The 14,869-nt window shown below is 37.4% G+C and overlaps 3 protein-coding genes and 1 pseudogene across 3 annotated transcripts; 1 reads left to right on the forward strand and 3 right to left on the reverse strand.

Annotated features, from left to right (window-relative positions):
- Window positions 1-806: 806 nt before the first annotated feature.
- LOC111795906 (cytochrome c1-like) lies at window positions 807-1,675 on the reverse strand. The gene is made up of 2 exons (XM_023678542.1): window positions 1,567-1,675; window positions 807-1,497 (listed from the first exon to the last, which is right to left on the reverse strand). Exons 1-2 carry the CDS (start codon window positions 1,579-1,581, stop codon window positions 1,072-1,074), a joined length of 441 nt encoding a protein of 146 aa, XP_023534310.1. The 5' UTR covers window positions 1,582-1,675; the 3' UTR covers window positions 807-1,071.
- Window positions 1,676-3,635: 1,960 nt separating this feature from the next.
- Window positions 3,636-4,947, forward strand: LOC111795157 (annotated as a pseudogene).
- LOC111795059 (BTB/POZ domain-containing protein At2g04740) lies at window positions 4,804-7,964 on the reverse strand. Its single transcript, XM_023677290.1, has 5 exons — window positions 7,184-7,964; window positions 6,237-6,996; window positions 5,621-5,657; window positions 5,410-5,543; window positions 4,804-5,295 (listed from the first exon to the last, which is right to left on the reverse strand). The coding sequence occupies exons 1-5, from the start codon at window positions 7,662-7,664 to the stop codon at window positions 4,956-4,958; spliced, it is 1,752 nt and encodes a 583-aa protein (XP_023533058.1). The 5' UTR covers window positions 7,665-7,964; the 3' UTR covers window positions 4,804-4,955.
- Window positions 7,965-8,146: 182 nt separating this feature from the next.
- LOC111795060 (growth hormone-regulated TBC protein 1-like) lies at window positions 8,147-11,794 on the reverse strand. The gene is made up of 7 exons (XM_023677291.1): window positions 10,743-11,794; window positions 9,890-10,006; window positions 9,344-9,522; window positions 9,175-9,268; window positions 8,962-9,039; window positions 8,780-8,881; window positions 8,147-8,595 (listed from the first exon to the last, which is right to left on the reverse strand). The coding sequence occupies exons 1-7, from the start codon at window positions 11,223-11,225 to the stop codon at window positions 8,431-8,433; spliced, it is 1,218 nt and encodes a 405-aa protein (XP_023533059.1). The 5' UTR covers window positions 11,226-11,794; the 3' UTR covers window positions 8,147-8,430.
- Window positions 11,795-14,869: the final 3,075 nt, after the last annotated feature.

A 14,869-nucleotide genomic window follows, 5' to 3' on the forward strand; every position in this document is an offset into this window, starting at 1 on the left:
TGTTGGGCTCTGATACCATTTTTAATAGCTGAAGCCCACTACTAGCAGATATTGTCCACTTTGACCTATTAAATATTGTCGTCAGCCTCACGGTTTTAAAACCATCTACTAGGAGAGGTTTCCACGCTGTTACGAGAAATGCTTCATTCCTCTCTCCAACGGATGTGAGATCTCACAATCTACTCCCTTGGAGGCTAATGTTCTTGCTGGCACACCGCCCCGATGTTTAGCTCTATAACTCAAGTCCACCCCTAACAAATATTGTTCGTTTTAGCCCATTATGTATCGTTGTTAGCCTTACGATTTTAAAACGCGTCTGCTAGGGAGAGGTATCCACGCCCTTATAAGAAATGTTTTGTTCCCCTCTCCAACCGATGAGGGATCTCATGGTCAGTCACATATTGATGACCTACTCAAGTCTTTCTTTACGTTATAGTTAGAGTATTCAATTGTTTTCAAAATAACTCATTTAATCTTTATTCGAGGATTAACTTTGAAACACATTTTCAAATGAGTTATTAAAAAAATTTGTCATTTCCAGCCGAGCAAGTCCTTTGTCACTCTCTACCGCACTTACCGCTCTTTACCCCAATCTAAGAGGGCAGCAGGAGTATCAAACAAGTACTTGGTAGGCCAACAGCCGAGACGTTGGTCCATGCAAGAAACTTCAATTTTGAATCTTGAACTAGACTGAGTACCCCACCTCTCCTGTAAAGAGCCTGGAACGCTAATTCTGTTTCAAAGTAAAATACTACTTTAATTTCTGAAACGAGTGTTTATAGACTTTAGAGTCTTAATGTTCGAGATATTGAAAGAAGAGTTTGCTCTTTTAATCGTCGAGAACGGTAAAGCCAAACACGACATTAACCCGACACTCAAAAGCTTACACAAAGCTATATGAAGTACACAAAACACATTATGAGAAGCAAAAATATTGCATTCCAAACAAACATCCACATAAAGAAAGACAAGTTCCCCTAATCCCTATAAACCCTTTTGCCTTATTCACTCCCTTCCCCACTCAATCAACCGCTTAAACATGACACACACACACACACACTCTACACAACTTCACTCACCCTTCTCAGCTGCCGCTTCTTCTTCAGCCGGTTTCTCCTCTGCTTCTTCTGCAGCCGTCTCTTTCACCTCAACAGCCTCTTCTTCCGCCGCTGGCTCAGCCTCTGGTTTGGCCTCCTCCTCCTCCTCCTCCTCCTCCGCCACCGCCGGCTCAGACTCAGCTGGCGCTTCCTCTTTTTCTTCCGCCTCAACTTCAGCTGCTTCTACTTCTTTTTTCTCTTCCACAACCTCCTCCTCTGCTTCTTCTTCTTCCTCCTCTGCTACTACTTCCTTGGTCTCAACTTCAACAGGGGGTTCAGCCACTTCAGCCGCTTCTTCTTTTGCCACCTCCTCCGCCGGTGCCTCTTCTTCAACCTTCAACGGTGGTACCTCCACCTCTGTTGTTACTTCTTCTTGGAGAGCTGCCTCCTGTGTTACAACCTGAAAATTAACCTCGTATCAGAAGAAGATTGATGAAACATGAAAAACAGAGCAGGACCCAATATTTACCTCTGCAGTGGCCATGGTAAAATTGCAGTAGAGAGAGAAATTGAAGAAGAGAAAGAAATGGTGGGATGGAAGAATGATGAAGGAGAATGGATTATATATAGAACTGGAAGTGTGTTCATGTGGGGACACATCAAAAAACAATTGGGATTTGACACTTTACCTCTCACGAAAATCAACAACATAATTTACTTTAAATTGCTAAACAACTTCAAGTGAAAGATTGTGTGTTTATAATCAATCATCCCCTTAATTAGCTCTTCATTTGCCTTAATCATCTAAACCTCATTAATAATTTATGCTTCATATTCTCTCTCAATTATTGAGTAATTTTTAATCAAAATCCAATTTGTGTTTATGATTTAATAAGATCTCATACACACGTATCGTTAAAATTATTGACCGATTGAACAGCAATTAGTTTATTTATGTGTAACACTGGAGCAAATCTACATTATTGTCAGCTTGACACCATCACATTACTCTATGTTTTATTGCAACAGCTCATGTTCGTCGTTATAAATATATTGTCCACTTTTGCTCATTACGTATCGTCGCCGGCCCTCTAGTTTTAAGATTCACTTATTAAAGAGATGTTTCCGCACCCTTGTAAGGAATGATTTGTTTAGTTAGGCATACTGTGGTTGGTTCTATTGGATGATGAAAGTCCCACGTCGGTTAATTTAGAGAATGATCGTGAGTTTGTAATAAGGAATACTATCTCCATTGGTGTGAGGTCTAGCCCAAACCAAAATCACGAGAGATTATGCTTAAAGTGGACAATATTGTCGTGTTCATCTAATTCTTCCACATTTTGTCTTAGAAATGGTAAAAATATTATAATTTTTTTAACAAGACTTATTAGTTTTGATTTAATTATTTCAAATATATATATATTTTAAATCATTGAGATGGCAGACGTGGAAGTGGGCCCGAGGAGGTGGAGGCCAACGCAGAAGGACTTCCGTCGACGAAACGTATGAAATACTGACGTGGCATATGGAATGGTGTGTGAAAATTGACTCATCATAAAGGAAGGGACCCACTTTTTGAATGTTGATTAGTGATGAACGGTGGATGATGAAGAGAATAGAAAACAAGGGGCCCACTTAGCCGCCACATGGCAAAAAAGTCTATGGATGATGAGTGTGATTGGGTGAGGTGGAGGCCACCCAAGCACGCAGCCATCCCTCTTCTACTTGACGATGTCGACCTCCCAACCAATACTTCAAATTGGCCAAAACTTTCAATAACCATTTCATAAATAAGAATAATAATAATAATAAAAATAAAATTTTATTCTAGCTCGTTTAAATACCAAACTGAAACCAATTGTAAATAAAATTTTATTTCTTTAATAATTATTAATATTATTTACTCGAACACACGTAAAGAATCAAAATAAAGATAGTAATGTGATGATATGTTATAATAATTAGATCACTCGTTATATTTTTTTTAAAAATAAAATATATAATTAAGAATAAATTTTAAGTTATTTGTTCGTTATATATATATATATATTTATTTATTTATTGTAAATAATTTTGAACATTATAAAAATTATTTTAACGTAGAAAAAAAATGATCCCTAAAGATTATGAGGACGAGAGTGGGGGCCACGAACCCGAAAGGGGTGTAAAAAGTTGGGAAGAGGTTATATCGCTTTTGGAATGGGCGGTGAGCTGGCCCACCCACGTGGATCCCACCTTCCACATATGGAGCTTCCACCAAATGAACTCGTGACACGTGGCAGACATGGTCACTGCTGACAAGCCCACCCTGTGCTTCTGATTGGATCATTTGGATTCGAATCAGCCTGGGTTTGTTCCTAACCGTACCATGGTTAATCATGGAGTCGTTGAAACTGGAGGGCAGCCAAAAGAGAATCCCCCCTAGAGCTAACTGAATAGAGGTTAATGTGAGTGTTAATCGAGTCATGACATGAACGAAATGATATCTTTTACCATACAAGTTAACTCGACGACTTCAGCTCGACCAGTAAAGACCTGTGCTCTTAGTGATAAGAACTCGATTGATTTTCTATCTTATGAGTTTACATTAAGAAACCGGGAACAATTCTTATGAATATATGAACTTTGGTTTGTGTATCTAGAAATGGGGTTCTTCTGGTTAGAACTAATTCGATGGCTTTTGTGCGTTTCAAGGATATGGCAGAACAAAAAATGAAACTTTACGTGGTTTTCTTGTTTCGTGTTTGACTACTCCTCTTTTGCTCTTCACCGGTGTGTGCTCACTCAGATTGCTGCTAAGCCTCCTCCAACACCGGCACCGGTTTGTGAGCATGTTAATCTCACTTGTTTATGGTAGCAGGACCATTCCATAAGTTCCTTGGCTACCTTGTATCCACCAATGTCATTGACACCTCCCAAAAACAAGTTAACGATTCTGAAGAGGGAGTAACTGTAATAGCCCAAACCCACTACTAGCAGATATTGTTTTCTTTTAGTTGTCTCCTTCGGGCTTCCCTTCAAGAATTTTAAAACGTGTCTGATAGGGAGAGGTTTCCATACTCTTATAAAGAATGTTTCGTTCTCCTCCCCAACTGATATGGGATCTCACATTCCAGTCCTTGCTAGCACACCTCCTTGTGTCCTCCCCCTTCGAGGTTCAACCTCCTCACTAACACATCGCTCAATGTCTGACTCTAATACCATTTGTAATGGTCCGATACAATAACCATTTGTACCCAAGGATAGTGCATTTTCATCACTCAGAAACCTTCTCCATCCAGTTTAACCAAGGAACAGCTTTAAGTCAATTGCTACTCTTTCATGGCTTACCACATTACTATAGCTGATTTCAACGACCTTACCCAAAAAGAGCCCCATTACTACATTTGCTAGTGAGCAGTACAGTTTCAATTTTACTGATGCATCCGGCACCGTGCAGATTAGCTCTGGCTGGACCGACACGAAAGTGAGTAGCAGCATGCTTTCAACCTATCCCATTGCCGTTAACCAACTCGATCGTGTACTACTTCCAGAGGCAATTTTCTGATATCCCTCCCACCCCATCTCCGGTTCTGAGCCCGACATCGCTCCTGCTGCCGATACTACCGACGGGAAGGCTTCACCATCATCGGTAGATTCGCCCTCCTTTTCGTTTAGGATTGCCCAAGGGGGCCTCTGGAGTCAGTTGCCTTTAGCAGCTCCTGTTTTAGTGAGGAAGGATAAAGAGGATGTAGTTTTACTACAGTTCCTAAGACGAGTTTTCTTCAGTGATCAAGTAAAAATTTATTATAGCACAAGCTGTTGTAATATATTACAAAAAATGAAACGCCTAAGAACAAACTTATGGTTCAATGATCAAGCAACTAAAGTTACAAAAACCCCAACAAAATTCTCCAATTCTAAACTAGAAAGTATAATTCAGATGGGTGTAGGATGGTTACCGGTCTCATTTTCTCGTTCTGCTACGAGCATTAGCATCTCGAGACGCTTATCGAAGAGTAGAGCACTTTCGTCTCTCTTATCAAGTTCAGCAGCTTCAGCTTCAAGCCATTTTTCTCGTAGATCGTCAAGAACATTGCCTTGATCGATATTAACAGCAGCTCCTGGAGCGCTCGGAGCTGTCGTACGGAGCGAGGAATCCCCAGATGGTGGAGGAAGGGTCAATAGCATCTCTCTGAACTCTCGAGTATCGGCGAATGTCTCGAAATTGCAAGCTATTGTGTCCAAACAATACTCACGTATCTTGATAACACCATACCTGGAAAGGAGGAGAGCAATGATTTCATTGTTTAGATTAGCTTGCCTCATGGGGTCACTTAAACATCATAAAGATACTCGTAATACTCGTAGAGGATCGATATTTTCGACATACATGTCAGACAGTATTAACCATTGGCATAGTTCTGCTGGGGAAACCATTTCCAATTGTGGTAGCAAAGCATCGGCTACAGCACGCTTAAGAGGGAATAAAAGATATCTCGAAGCAGCATCGAACATTTCTTCCGCCTACTCGATCGACAACGAAAATTTAGCAGTAGAACCATCAAGAATTTGCAAGCAGTTCTAATTAGCATATAAATTACCTGATCAGGATCTATATCCTTCAAACAATCTGTGTACCTGAACCATCCAAGAACCCAAAACAGTGTCAGCAAGCAAGAAAAAATCTAACACTGATGGATGAGTCCAAGCTCCGCTAGCAGATATTGTCTTCTTTGGGCTTAACCTCAAGGTTTTTAAAACGCACCTGCTCGGGAGAGGTTTCCAAACCTTTATAAAAAATGCGTCGTTCTCCTCCCTAACCGATGTGGGATCTCACAATCCAACTGTAACGACCCTAGATTTCTACCTACCTAGGGTCGCTACTGTCATCATAACATAATCATTTCGATGCAGAAATGAATATTAAAACTTCATCTTAAAATTGTGAGATCCCATATCAGTTGGGGAGGAGAACGAAGCATTCTTGATAAGGGTTTGGAAACTTCTCTCTAGCAGACTGCGTTTTAAAAATCTTGAGAGGAAGCCCGGAAGTAAAAGTCCAAAGAGGACAATATTTGATAGCGATGGACTTGGGCCGTGACAGATGGACGAGAATCGCAACCAATTTTGAAGAACTATTAAAGGATTCTTCCCAAGACTGCATAGACAATCTCCAACCACAGTAATCTAAATAGGGTGGGATGAATTGGAACTTACATATACTCGATCATTTTTTCGAATGCTTCCATGCTCAAATCGTGTTCTTCGATAAACGGAAGAGTATGAACTGAAAGTTCATCTTTTCCTTCACCGAAATCCTTGATACGGGATATTCTCGCCTTAAAATACTCTGACCTTGATGCTAAAACAACTTTGTGACAGCGGAAAAACTTGTTATCGACTCGAATACAAATATCTGCAAGATCATCCATGTTATCATTGATCAGCATTTTACTAGCAAGTAAACTTAAATCATTAGCATCATTGTCTTGGCCATGATCCGTAGTAGAGTTAGCTAAAGCAATCTGAAGCATCCGTCGTAAAGCTGCTGGAAGGCGATCGTCTTCAGGAAGGGAAACGCCCTGTAAGATGAACCTTTTCATCGAGTTATCAACGTCGCCCAAAGCTTTGTACTGAGCATACTTTTGATGAACCAGTTCTTTCTCAAGAATTGTGAGTAAGGATTCACATTTGCAGACTTTGCAAATTCTGATAAGGTCTTCCATGTCGTCGACCGCAATATCGAGTCTATCAGAGTAAAAGAAGTGAATGAGACTATGTAAAGCTGGATATGACAGCCTTTCCTTTGACAATCTAACTTCCTTTCGATCTTTCCAACCCGCTTCGAACTTCCTCTTGAAGAAAGCGGATCGAGCGCTTAGGATAACTCGGTGAGCTTCGATCGGCCTACCTTGAACGACAAATGAAACATCGGGTGGGAAGAACTCGTAATTCGATTCGGAGTTGAATGGAAGGCCTGTTATATGAGCATTGTCAAGAACAACTTCTGCAGTGGCCTAATATATGATATTCATCACTGATAACTAGAACTTGTTCATCTTTTATACAATTCTATAAACTATCATAGCCAATTAAGAAATGGAAACAATCCAAACACATCATAGCAATAAACAATATCAAGAGATTGGAACCCAAAACTTTACCTGAAAGATGATGGAGGCTTTCAGCCTGCTTCAAATACGCCCTATTAGCTCCACACCCCAAGAAAGTTTCACGCAAAGCAGCCTGCAATGGCCCAAGCGGCGGCGGTCGTGCTTCAAACGCCTTGAGAAGCTTCCGCACCTTCAAATTAAGTGCAGCATAATGACACCTATCGCCATCAAAAGTGTGCTCCGAACATATAGCGCCGTTCTCAAGCAACATTCTGGCAGCGTCAAGGTGCCCTGCCAAGCACGCGTAGTAAAGCGCCACAGAGTCCCACTGGTCGCGCGCATTGACATTGACGCCGGACTCGAGAAGGTAGCGAAGACGGTCGACATCTCCGGCTCGAGATGCAGAGAAGATATCACCGTTTGGGACCTTTTTTAGGGGAAGAGATGACCCAAAATCAGATGGGTCGAGATCGATTCCGTAAAGGTCGGGGTCGAGGTCCAGAGTCCAAGGATTGCTGCGCCTTGGAGGCATCGGATGAGCCGAAACTCCGAAATCAAGCGCTCGGATTCGAAGAACTCCAAATCGTTCTTATGGGTTTCTGGGGTTTAAGGCAATTCGCAAGACTTGCCCATTACACAGAGAGTACTCGAGATATCGGCGCTCAGATTCGAAGAACTTCAAATCGTTTATATGGGTTTGTGGGGTTTAACGCAATTCGCAAGACTTACCCATTACAGAGAGAGTACTCGATTCTTCTTCACAAGGTAGCAGTTTAATAAGGCAGTGGACATGATTTTCGAACGGATAACTAAAATCACACGGCTTGCTGTGGACTTTCTTTAGCATATTCTACTTAATATTTGAGTACCCTTTTAATCTTTTCTTCAGTTTCATCAGATTGTCGGACAGAAATTGCACTCAGTTTAAGTTATTTTGATGATCATGTTGAATAAGGAAGCCTATGATTCGTCCCTTGCACTAAAAGTTATCCCCTATTAGAAAAAACAGAGGCGTGAAACAAATCTGATTCCATTGACAGATAACTCATTACATCAGACCAGAAATTACAGAGCATGGTGAACCCACAATGCTCTGTTTCAGTGTAATTAACAGTATATAGAAAGTATTAATTCTTTGTAATTTACATTTATAAAGCTACAAACAAACACCATAGAAAAAACAGATGCTCTGTTGTTGTTTCTTTTTTGTTTTTTGTTTTTTTTTTAACTTCCTCTCTCTCTCAGGCAGGGGAGTCGTGTATTCTCCCATTAAATATAGCTATAATTTTATAGTTTGATCAGCTCGACTTGACGGGAGGGAATGGATGATGTTCTTTGTCGTTCACTTGGGAATTTAGTCGCCTCAATCTCTGATCCAGCTCGGCCATAACGGCTGGTTCTTGCTTTTTCCTTTGCTTTGATATGGTGTTCGTAGTCATCGATCCGATCTTGTCATATGCTACCTGCAAGTTCACAATCCAAACGCTTTGTTTAAACCATCAAGTGAAATGATTCGGAGATCTTTGATTCAGTAAGAAACAAGAGCTAACACGCAGCCAGTCGAAGCTTCAAATCGCCTTAGATTACAATGGGGAAGGGGCATAGAGTAAAACAATGTCAAAGATGGATGAATATTTGGATGCATACCGTCAGTAGATCGTCGGGATCAAATAGGTAATGTGTAGTTTTTTGTAGAATATTAATCACATCTCCCACATGATGGGTTACGAGTAACTCGTCTTCCTTCATCTGAAATCACAGATCAAGACGTCATTACAAAGTGCTTGGGACGATATATAGTCATCGGTAGCCTTAGCCAAAGCAATTACCTTAAAGATAGCCAAAGCCACATGAAACAAAACTTTTGCCCCCTCGTAGAAAAGGACATCCCAAACACGTAGAGTCGTCTGAGAAAGGGACCGAAATAAAACATGGTAACATGGTTTAGAGAGTTTACAGACAGATGTATAACAAAAAGATGAACAATATATAAGGAAGAGCTTCCATTTGCTCAAACGCAGGCGCCCGGATATCGTTCTTACCTCAGAAGGTAGGCTTTTCGAGAAAAGACAGAGGAACCACTCCGTAGCGACAAGGGAGACATCGAAATCCAAAGCTTCCAAATGGGCAGCTATCCTGCATTTACATGCCAGTTTAGAAATAGCTTGTACTAGTTAGACAATATATGAACTTCAAAACAAATCTAGGCACCTGGGACACTTCTTGGTAAGTAAATCTTTGAACACCCTTTGCTCGACATGACATCCTGACAAGTTGGTCGTGTAACAGTCACTAACTAAAACATTTTCTAAGAGAACAGCTAGCATCCAAAAAGCATCTTCTTCTGTTTTCATCACAAGCAATAACAACGCAGCAACATAGTTTAAGCCCTGCACCGAAACTGTATTAATTCCATGTGTTCTAAATTACAGGTCAGTTCAGCCCACAAAAAGATTAATACCAAAACTATGTAATAACTAGTAAATCATTTTTGTATTCTAAATCAATATTCTTAGAGAAACAAAAGGGAGGAAGAAGAGGATAGAAGAAGAGAGCGACCGAGCGAGAGAGAGAGATGAATTAAGGATAGGATTCAAATGATCGCCGATGCAAATATGCAGGAGTAGAGAAAAATCAGACCAAGAAGAAAGGATGTCGAATACTGAAACATGTCAGGTATATAGTAAACCGATGAAAAACTTCTGTAAACTTACAGAGCAGAGGGCTATGTTAGAGTGAACGAAAAAACAAACCCACCTGACAGTATCCAACATCCGAGTCCCGGAAGGAATACCCAACAAGAACACGTCGAAGAGCGGCATGACCTTCTGGAGTGTCTAACCAAGCATGACCAGGAAAAGTACGCGGCAAGTCCTACACGTATCGATCAAAAAAACAATAGAACAAGTTAAAACAAATAGAATGAACATCCAATCATTCTCCAGATTAAGAGAGAAAATTCCAGGTCCCATCTGCATATGAGGTATTCAAATAAGAGATGAATGAATGGATGGATAAATCACAATGAGGGCATTCATCTTATGGTTACAAGAACAAATTAAAAACTGAAAAGAACAAAAATAGCAAACAACAACAAGAACTAACATTCAATTTATAATCATCTATATATTATGATACTCGAACTTATTATCGGTACCAGATCCCATCTGCATCGTTTATTGAATCATAAAGTTCATCCCTGAAAAGTAGATAATGATAATTGAGGTCTCTTGACTACTTCAAGAATTAATAGCTTCACAACATTTCCTAACATACACTGCTTACTCAAAAGAACAACATGAAGAAATGAACTATACTTCTTTTTATCTTTTGAGTTGTTCTACGGGATAGGTCGTTCAAGACCTTTGGTGTTTATCCATTGGGATCACTTCGTATGGACTTGTTGAGAATGATTCTGATATGTAAAGCTAAATCGATGTGATTTGAAACTAAATGATATCAAAGTGTACAAAATCCTAGTGGGAATCCATCAATAGGATGATTATGAAACTATTGTAGCTGAAAGTGTATAGTCATCCAAAATCAAGGATCGTGAAGAGATCATACCAACAAAGATACCCTTTGAAGGGAAATCAAGCAAAGAACTTACATGATCAATCTGCCTAGTAGCAGGCGTGACTTTCCCTTCAACAGCCTTGGTCAAATCATTGTAATAGCTCTCAGGAACAGTGGATTTCTTCTTTGCAGCTCCGGATAAGGAGAACCAAACCTTAGGGCGAAGAACAGGAGGAATCCCCTTCCTAATCAACTTCTTCAAAGTGATGGCATTAGCAAGAGTGGACAATTTGAGAGAAGATTTGAGAGCAATCCCTTCAGAAACAGAGGGTTCCAAGTACCAATTAGCGCCTTTGTTGGCCTCCAATGCCCACCAAACACGACCCTGTTGCCTAACCTTTTCCCTCACTTCATTCAACACATTAACATCATCCACATTGCCTTCCACTGTGAACCCATATAGATCTTGAAACTTAACTGTGATATTCGCCCTCCTCGCATGGATGCTCGGCCTTAGAACTGGAATCTGAGCTTGCAATTCAAGAGCAATATCTCTTTTGCTTTGAGTCCCAAACATTTCTTGGGGCTATTCCAATAGATCAAGAAAATGGGGGAGCGAGGTTTGGTGGTTTAGGTTATTTTATACAAAGAGGGTAAGATGATTTCGTCAAATAAAGAAACCCCACCTGCCTCAAACCACGAATCGGTCTATTTTGGAGCTTCAATAGGCTGCGCACCTGATCTTCATAGAAATCGATATCATCCCAAGACTTGGATGAAGAAAAAAACGCTATCTAATAAGAAATGTTCTCCAAAACCTCCACGCCATTGCCATCAAATCCGCCATGAAAGCAAATAAACAAATCAACAAACAACAATCAGCCTAAGTAGTGGGGTGTTTCATTAGAAAAAATGAGAAGAAATTGATTCTTCCCACAAGAATTTAGAAACGGAGACAAGCAGAAGAAAAGGTTTAGGTAAAAGGGGAAAGCAGGAAGATAAAACCAGAGATTCTATATGTGAATCATAGCAGAGGCGATAAAGGGTCGAGATTAAACGTGAAAAAAATAAATATCTCTTTTGGAATTTTAGACAAAAATGGAGGGCTGAGCCGTTGCTGGGCACACAAAAATCGGGATTTTTAGGGGAAATAAGAGCTAATAAGAACAAATGGAAGCAAAGCCACGGGATAGGGCTGAGCCTGTGATGAAAAATGGAAGAATTAATTTATATATATATATATATTTATGAAACAAAATAACAAGAAAAATGAAGAAAAAGTCCAAATCGAGCTAACTTCAAAGGGGTCATGAATATTATTTAAAAAATAAAAAATCTGAATTAGAATATTGAAAAATATGGTTTTTTAAAATTCTTTTTTTTTTATGTAACGTTCTAAACTGAATGGAAAAAGATAAGATTTTTAGTTTAATGATTATTTTGAAGAAGAGACAGCTATAGTGACAGACACGATGGGATTATGTTTTTTTTTCAAATTAACATAAATACAGTTCAATTTTGGATTTTATCTATAAATAAAAAAAACAAATACTTTTTAATTTTAAAAAATTTCAATAATACTCTTAAATAAAATTTTAAAAGTTCAAAAAAAATACATTTATTGTTAGTATCAGGTTTAAAAAATATTCGTAAGCTCTAAAAAAAATAACATTACAAAATTTAGAGATAATCTATGAGGAGTGAATAGACGGTTGTCTTTTTTAATAAAGGTAAAAAATGTTAATGTTATCTTTAAAATTTTATGGGTATTTTTTTTTAGTTTGAAAATTATTAATGAAATTTTTTAAAGTTCAAGATATTTATAAAACACGGTTAAAATTTGAGTATATTTTTTAAATAAATTATTTTTTATTATTTTTAGATAAAATACAAAATTTACAACTATTTTTATTAATTTAGTTTTTTATTTGGTAAGATTTTGAAACTTACTACATGTGAAATGTCCAAATTATCCTCGACAACTATGTAACAGCCTCCTATGTTTCTGGTTATTTTATTTTCTTTCCCACCAATGGAAATATAAGAATATAGTTTTTTTTTTAACAAAAAAAAAATCAGATTATAGTATTCATTTACCATAATAATGGGGTTGAAAATAATTTTTTTAATCCAATATTAAATATTTTAAAAATGAAAAAAATATATTAAAAATAAAATTAAAATATTTATTTTTATATTTAAATGACATTTTAGAAAGTTTATAAATTTTTTAAATGTGGAAGAAGGAAATCCACAACTTTTTTCAATAATTTATTTTTGGTTATTTATTAATTCCATTCAGTAAAATTGGTTGGCATAGTGACGTAGAGGTGCAACCAATAAATATAATAAATAGTAGCATAATTAATATTGTTTAAAATATATGTTCATGGAACGCCAATAAAACGAGTATCAAATTCGAACACGTTCCCAATATTTAACACAATTTAATAGACAAAAATATCAATTACCATTTTACCGATGAATCGTTAAATTTTTACCTCATAATTATTAAATTAAAAAAAAAATAAGCGAGATTAAAATTTCATAATTTTTTATAATTATCAACTTTATTTTTATTTTATTAGACGTAAATTTATTGTATTTTTCATTTGGACAAGAAATTTAAACTTTTGACATGGGCCATGAGCTGGCAGGTGGGCCCCACCCGTGTCTTAACCCGGCCCGAAAAACCCGTGTCACGTGCGAACTTCCCTCATCGTTGTCCATAACCGAGAGGGCATGCCAGGGTGGAATGTCTCACACGTGTGATTGCCAACGTCATGGTTTTTGGGTGGACCTGCGACCATGGGGGCCCACTCTTCACAAATTCCGGAAGGTAGTTGGACAGATGTAAAGATCCGGATTATGGGCCGGCCCTTTTCAAACAAAACAAACACTAAACTGTTGGGCCGGATTAATTTAGTGGGTCCCACTTAAACAACAATTCAATCTGAACCGTTGAAATCACTTCCCGAAAATCGACGGACACAAAGAGTACACGTGCATCAACGACAACAGAAGACATCCCACTGACATCGCTGGTTTTGGCTTTAAGACAAATCCCTTCATTTTCACTCAAAAATTAAGGGCGGTTTGGTAATCTTCACCTTTCTTATTTCTCCATTTAATAATTATTTATAATTTTATATAAATTCATAACTAATTTTCATTTAAATTTATAGTCATTTAAAAAATAAAACAGCCCATATTATTATATCAATAGCTTAATAATTAAAATCTATAATTATTTACTCCTAATTCCTGTAATTATGACATTTAATTAATAAATTACTATTTATCTAGGGTAATTAGCATCAAACCTAGAATGAATAAATCATTTAAAAAAAAAGTATTAATCCGATTCCCCATATAAACTTTATTATAAAAAAAAATAAACATAATTCATAGTCACACGACAATAACTTTTATTGCTAATTAATATCGTTGCGTCCGGCAATTAATAAATGTTTTAAATTATTTTGTTTTGTTTCTTAATTTTTTAATTGGAAAATAATTTAAAAAAATATAATAATATTTAAATTATAAAGAAAATAAAAATTTAAAAGTCAACAAGATCCTCGGGCGCAACGCATGGCGTATAAATTTGGACCACGCACTGCAAGGCTATATAGTTTATTACAATATTAATGAATTTGCATGCCCTCCTTTGGGAGATTAAAATAAGTTTATTACTTGAAAAACTCAATTAACCTTAAATTAAACTTAAATAAATCATAATTTATAAATTAAGCTTCTTCATTCGTGTTTTCATATTAATTTAATTTTTTTTACTTGTGATACAATATATATATATATTAATTTTATTTCATTTTTGTAATTATTTTTTCTCTCGAGGTAGGTTTAAAAGTAAATAAATAATTAGATATTAACATTGGGTTTAGTTTTAAAAAATTTATAATTTGAATAATTAGGTTGGGTCTAGAAAATGTCGTGACAACTAACCTAACTCAATCCACGAGCACCTCAGGCTCTCTAAGTCTTGAATGGAAAGAAAGAAGGAATATGACGTGCGGAAGACAAAATATAGGTAAAAAAAAACACACCTTTTTTCACTGACATTATTGGAGACAAGCTCTATCAATTTTAACCTCGTAATAATGCTTCAAAAAACTCAAATGTTAGGTAAGGAATCATGAGCTCTAATCCAAATTATGATACCGCTAAACAAACATTGTTCTGACCAAGTATTTTTGGATT

The sequence above is a fragment of the Cucurbita pepo genome, chromosome LG05, assembly GCF_002806865.2.
Source record: "Cucurbita pepo subsp. pepo cultivar mu-cu-16 chromosome LG05, ASM280686v2, whole genome shotgun sequence".
In the NCBI taxonomy this organism is placed as follows: Eukaryota; Viridiplantae; Streptophyta; class Magnoliopsida; order Cucurbitales; family Cucurbitaceae; genus Cucurbita; species Cucurbita pepo.

What these genes read in the sequence shown, in the direction of transcription:
- LOC111795060 (XM_023677291.1), bottom strand. Translation starts at nt 11,225, where the DNA reads ATGTTTGGGACTCAAAGCAAAAGAGATATTGCTCTTGAATTGCAAGCT. An exon ending in CGGATGTTGGATACTGTCAG is followed by an intron (nt 9,523 to 9,889) that starts GTGGGTTTGTTT and finishes GTTTCGGTGCAG; the next exon opens with GGCTTAAACTATGTTGCTGC. An exon ending in ATCCCGACGATCTACTGACG is followed by an intron (nt 8,596 to 8,779) that starts GTATGCATCCAA and finishes GTGAACTTGCAG; the next exon opens with GTAGCATATGACAAGATCGG.
- LOC111795059 (XM_023677290.1), bottom strand. Translation starts at nt 7,664, where the DNA reads ATGCCTCCAAGGCGCAGCAATCCTTGGACTCTGGACCTCGACCCCGAC. An exon ending in AAGCCTCCATCATCTTTCAG is followed by an intron (nt 6,997 to 7,183) that starts GTAAAGTTTTGG and finishes CTCATATAACAG; the next exon opens with GCCTTCCATTCAACTCCGAA. An exon ending in TGGTTAATACTGTCTGACAT is followed by an intron (nt 5,296 to 5,409) that starts GTATGTCGAAAA and finishes CCTCCTTTCCAG; the next exon opens with GTATGGTGTTATCAAGATAC.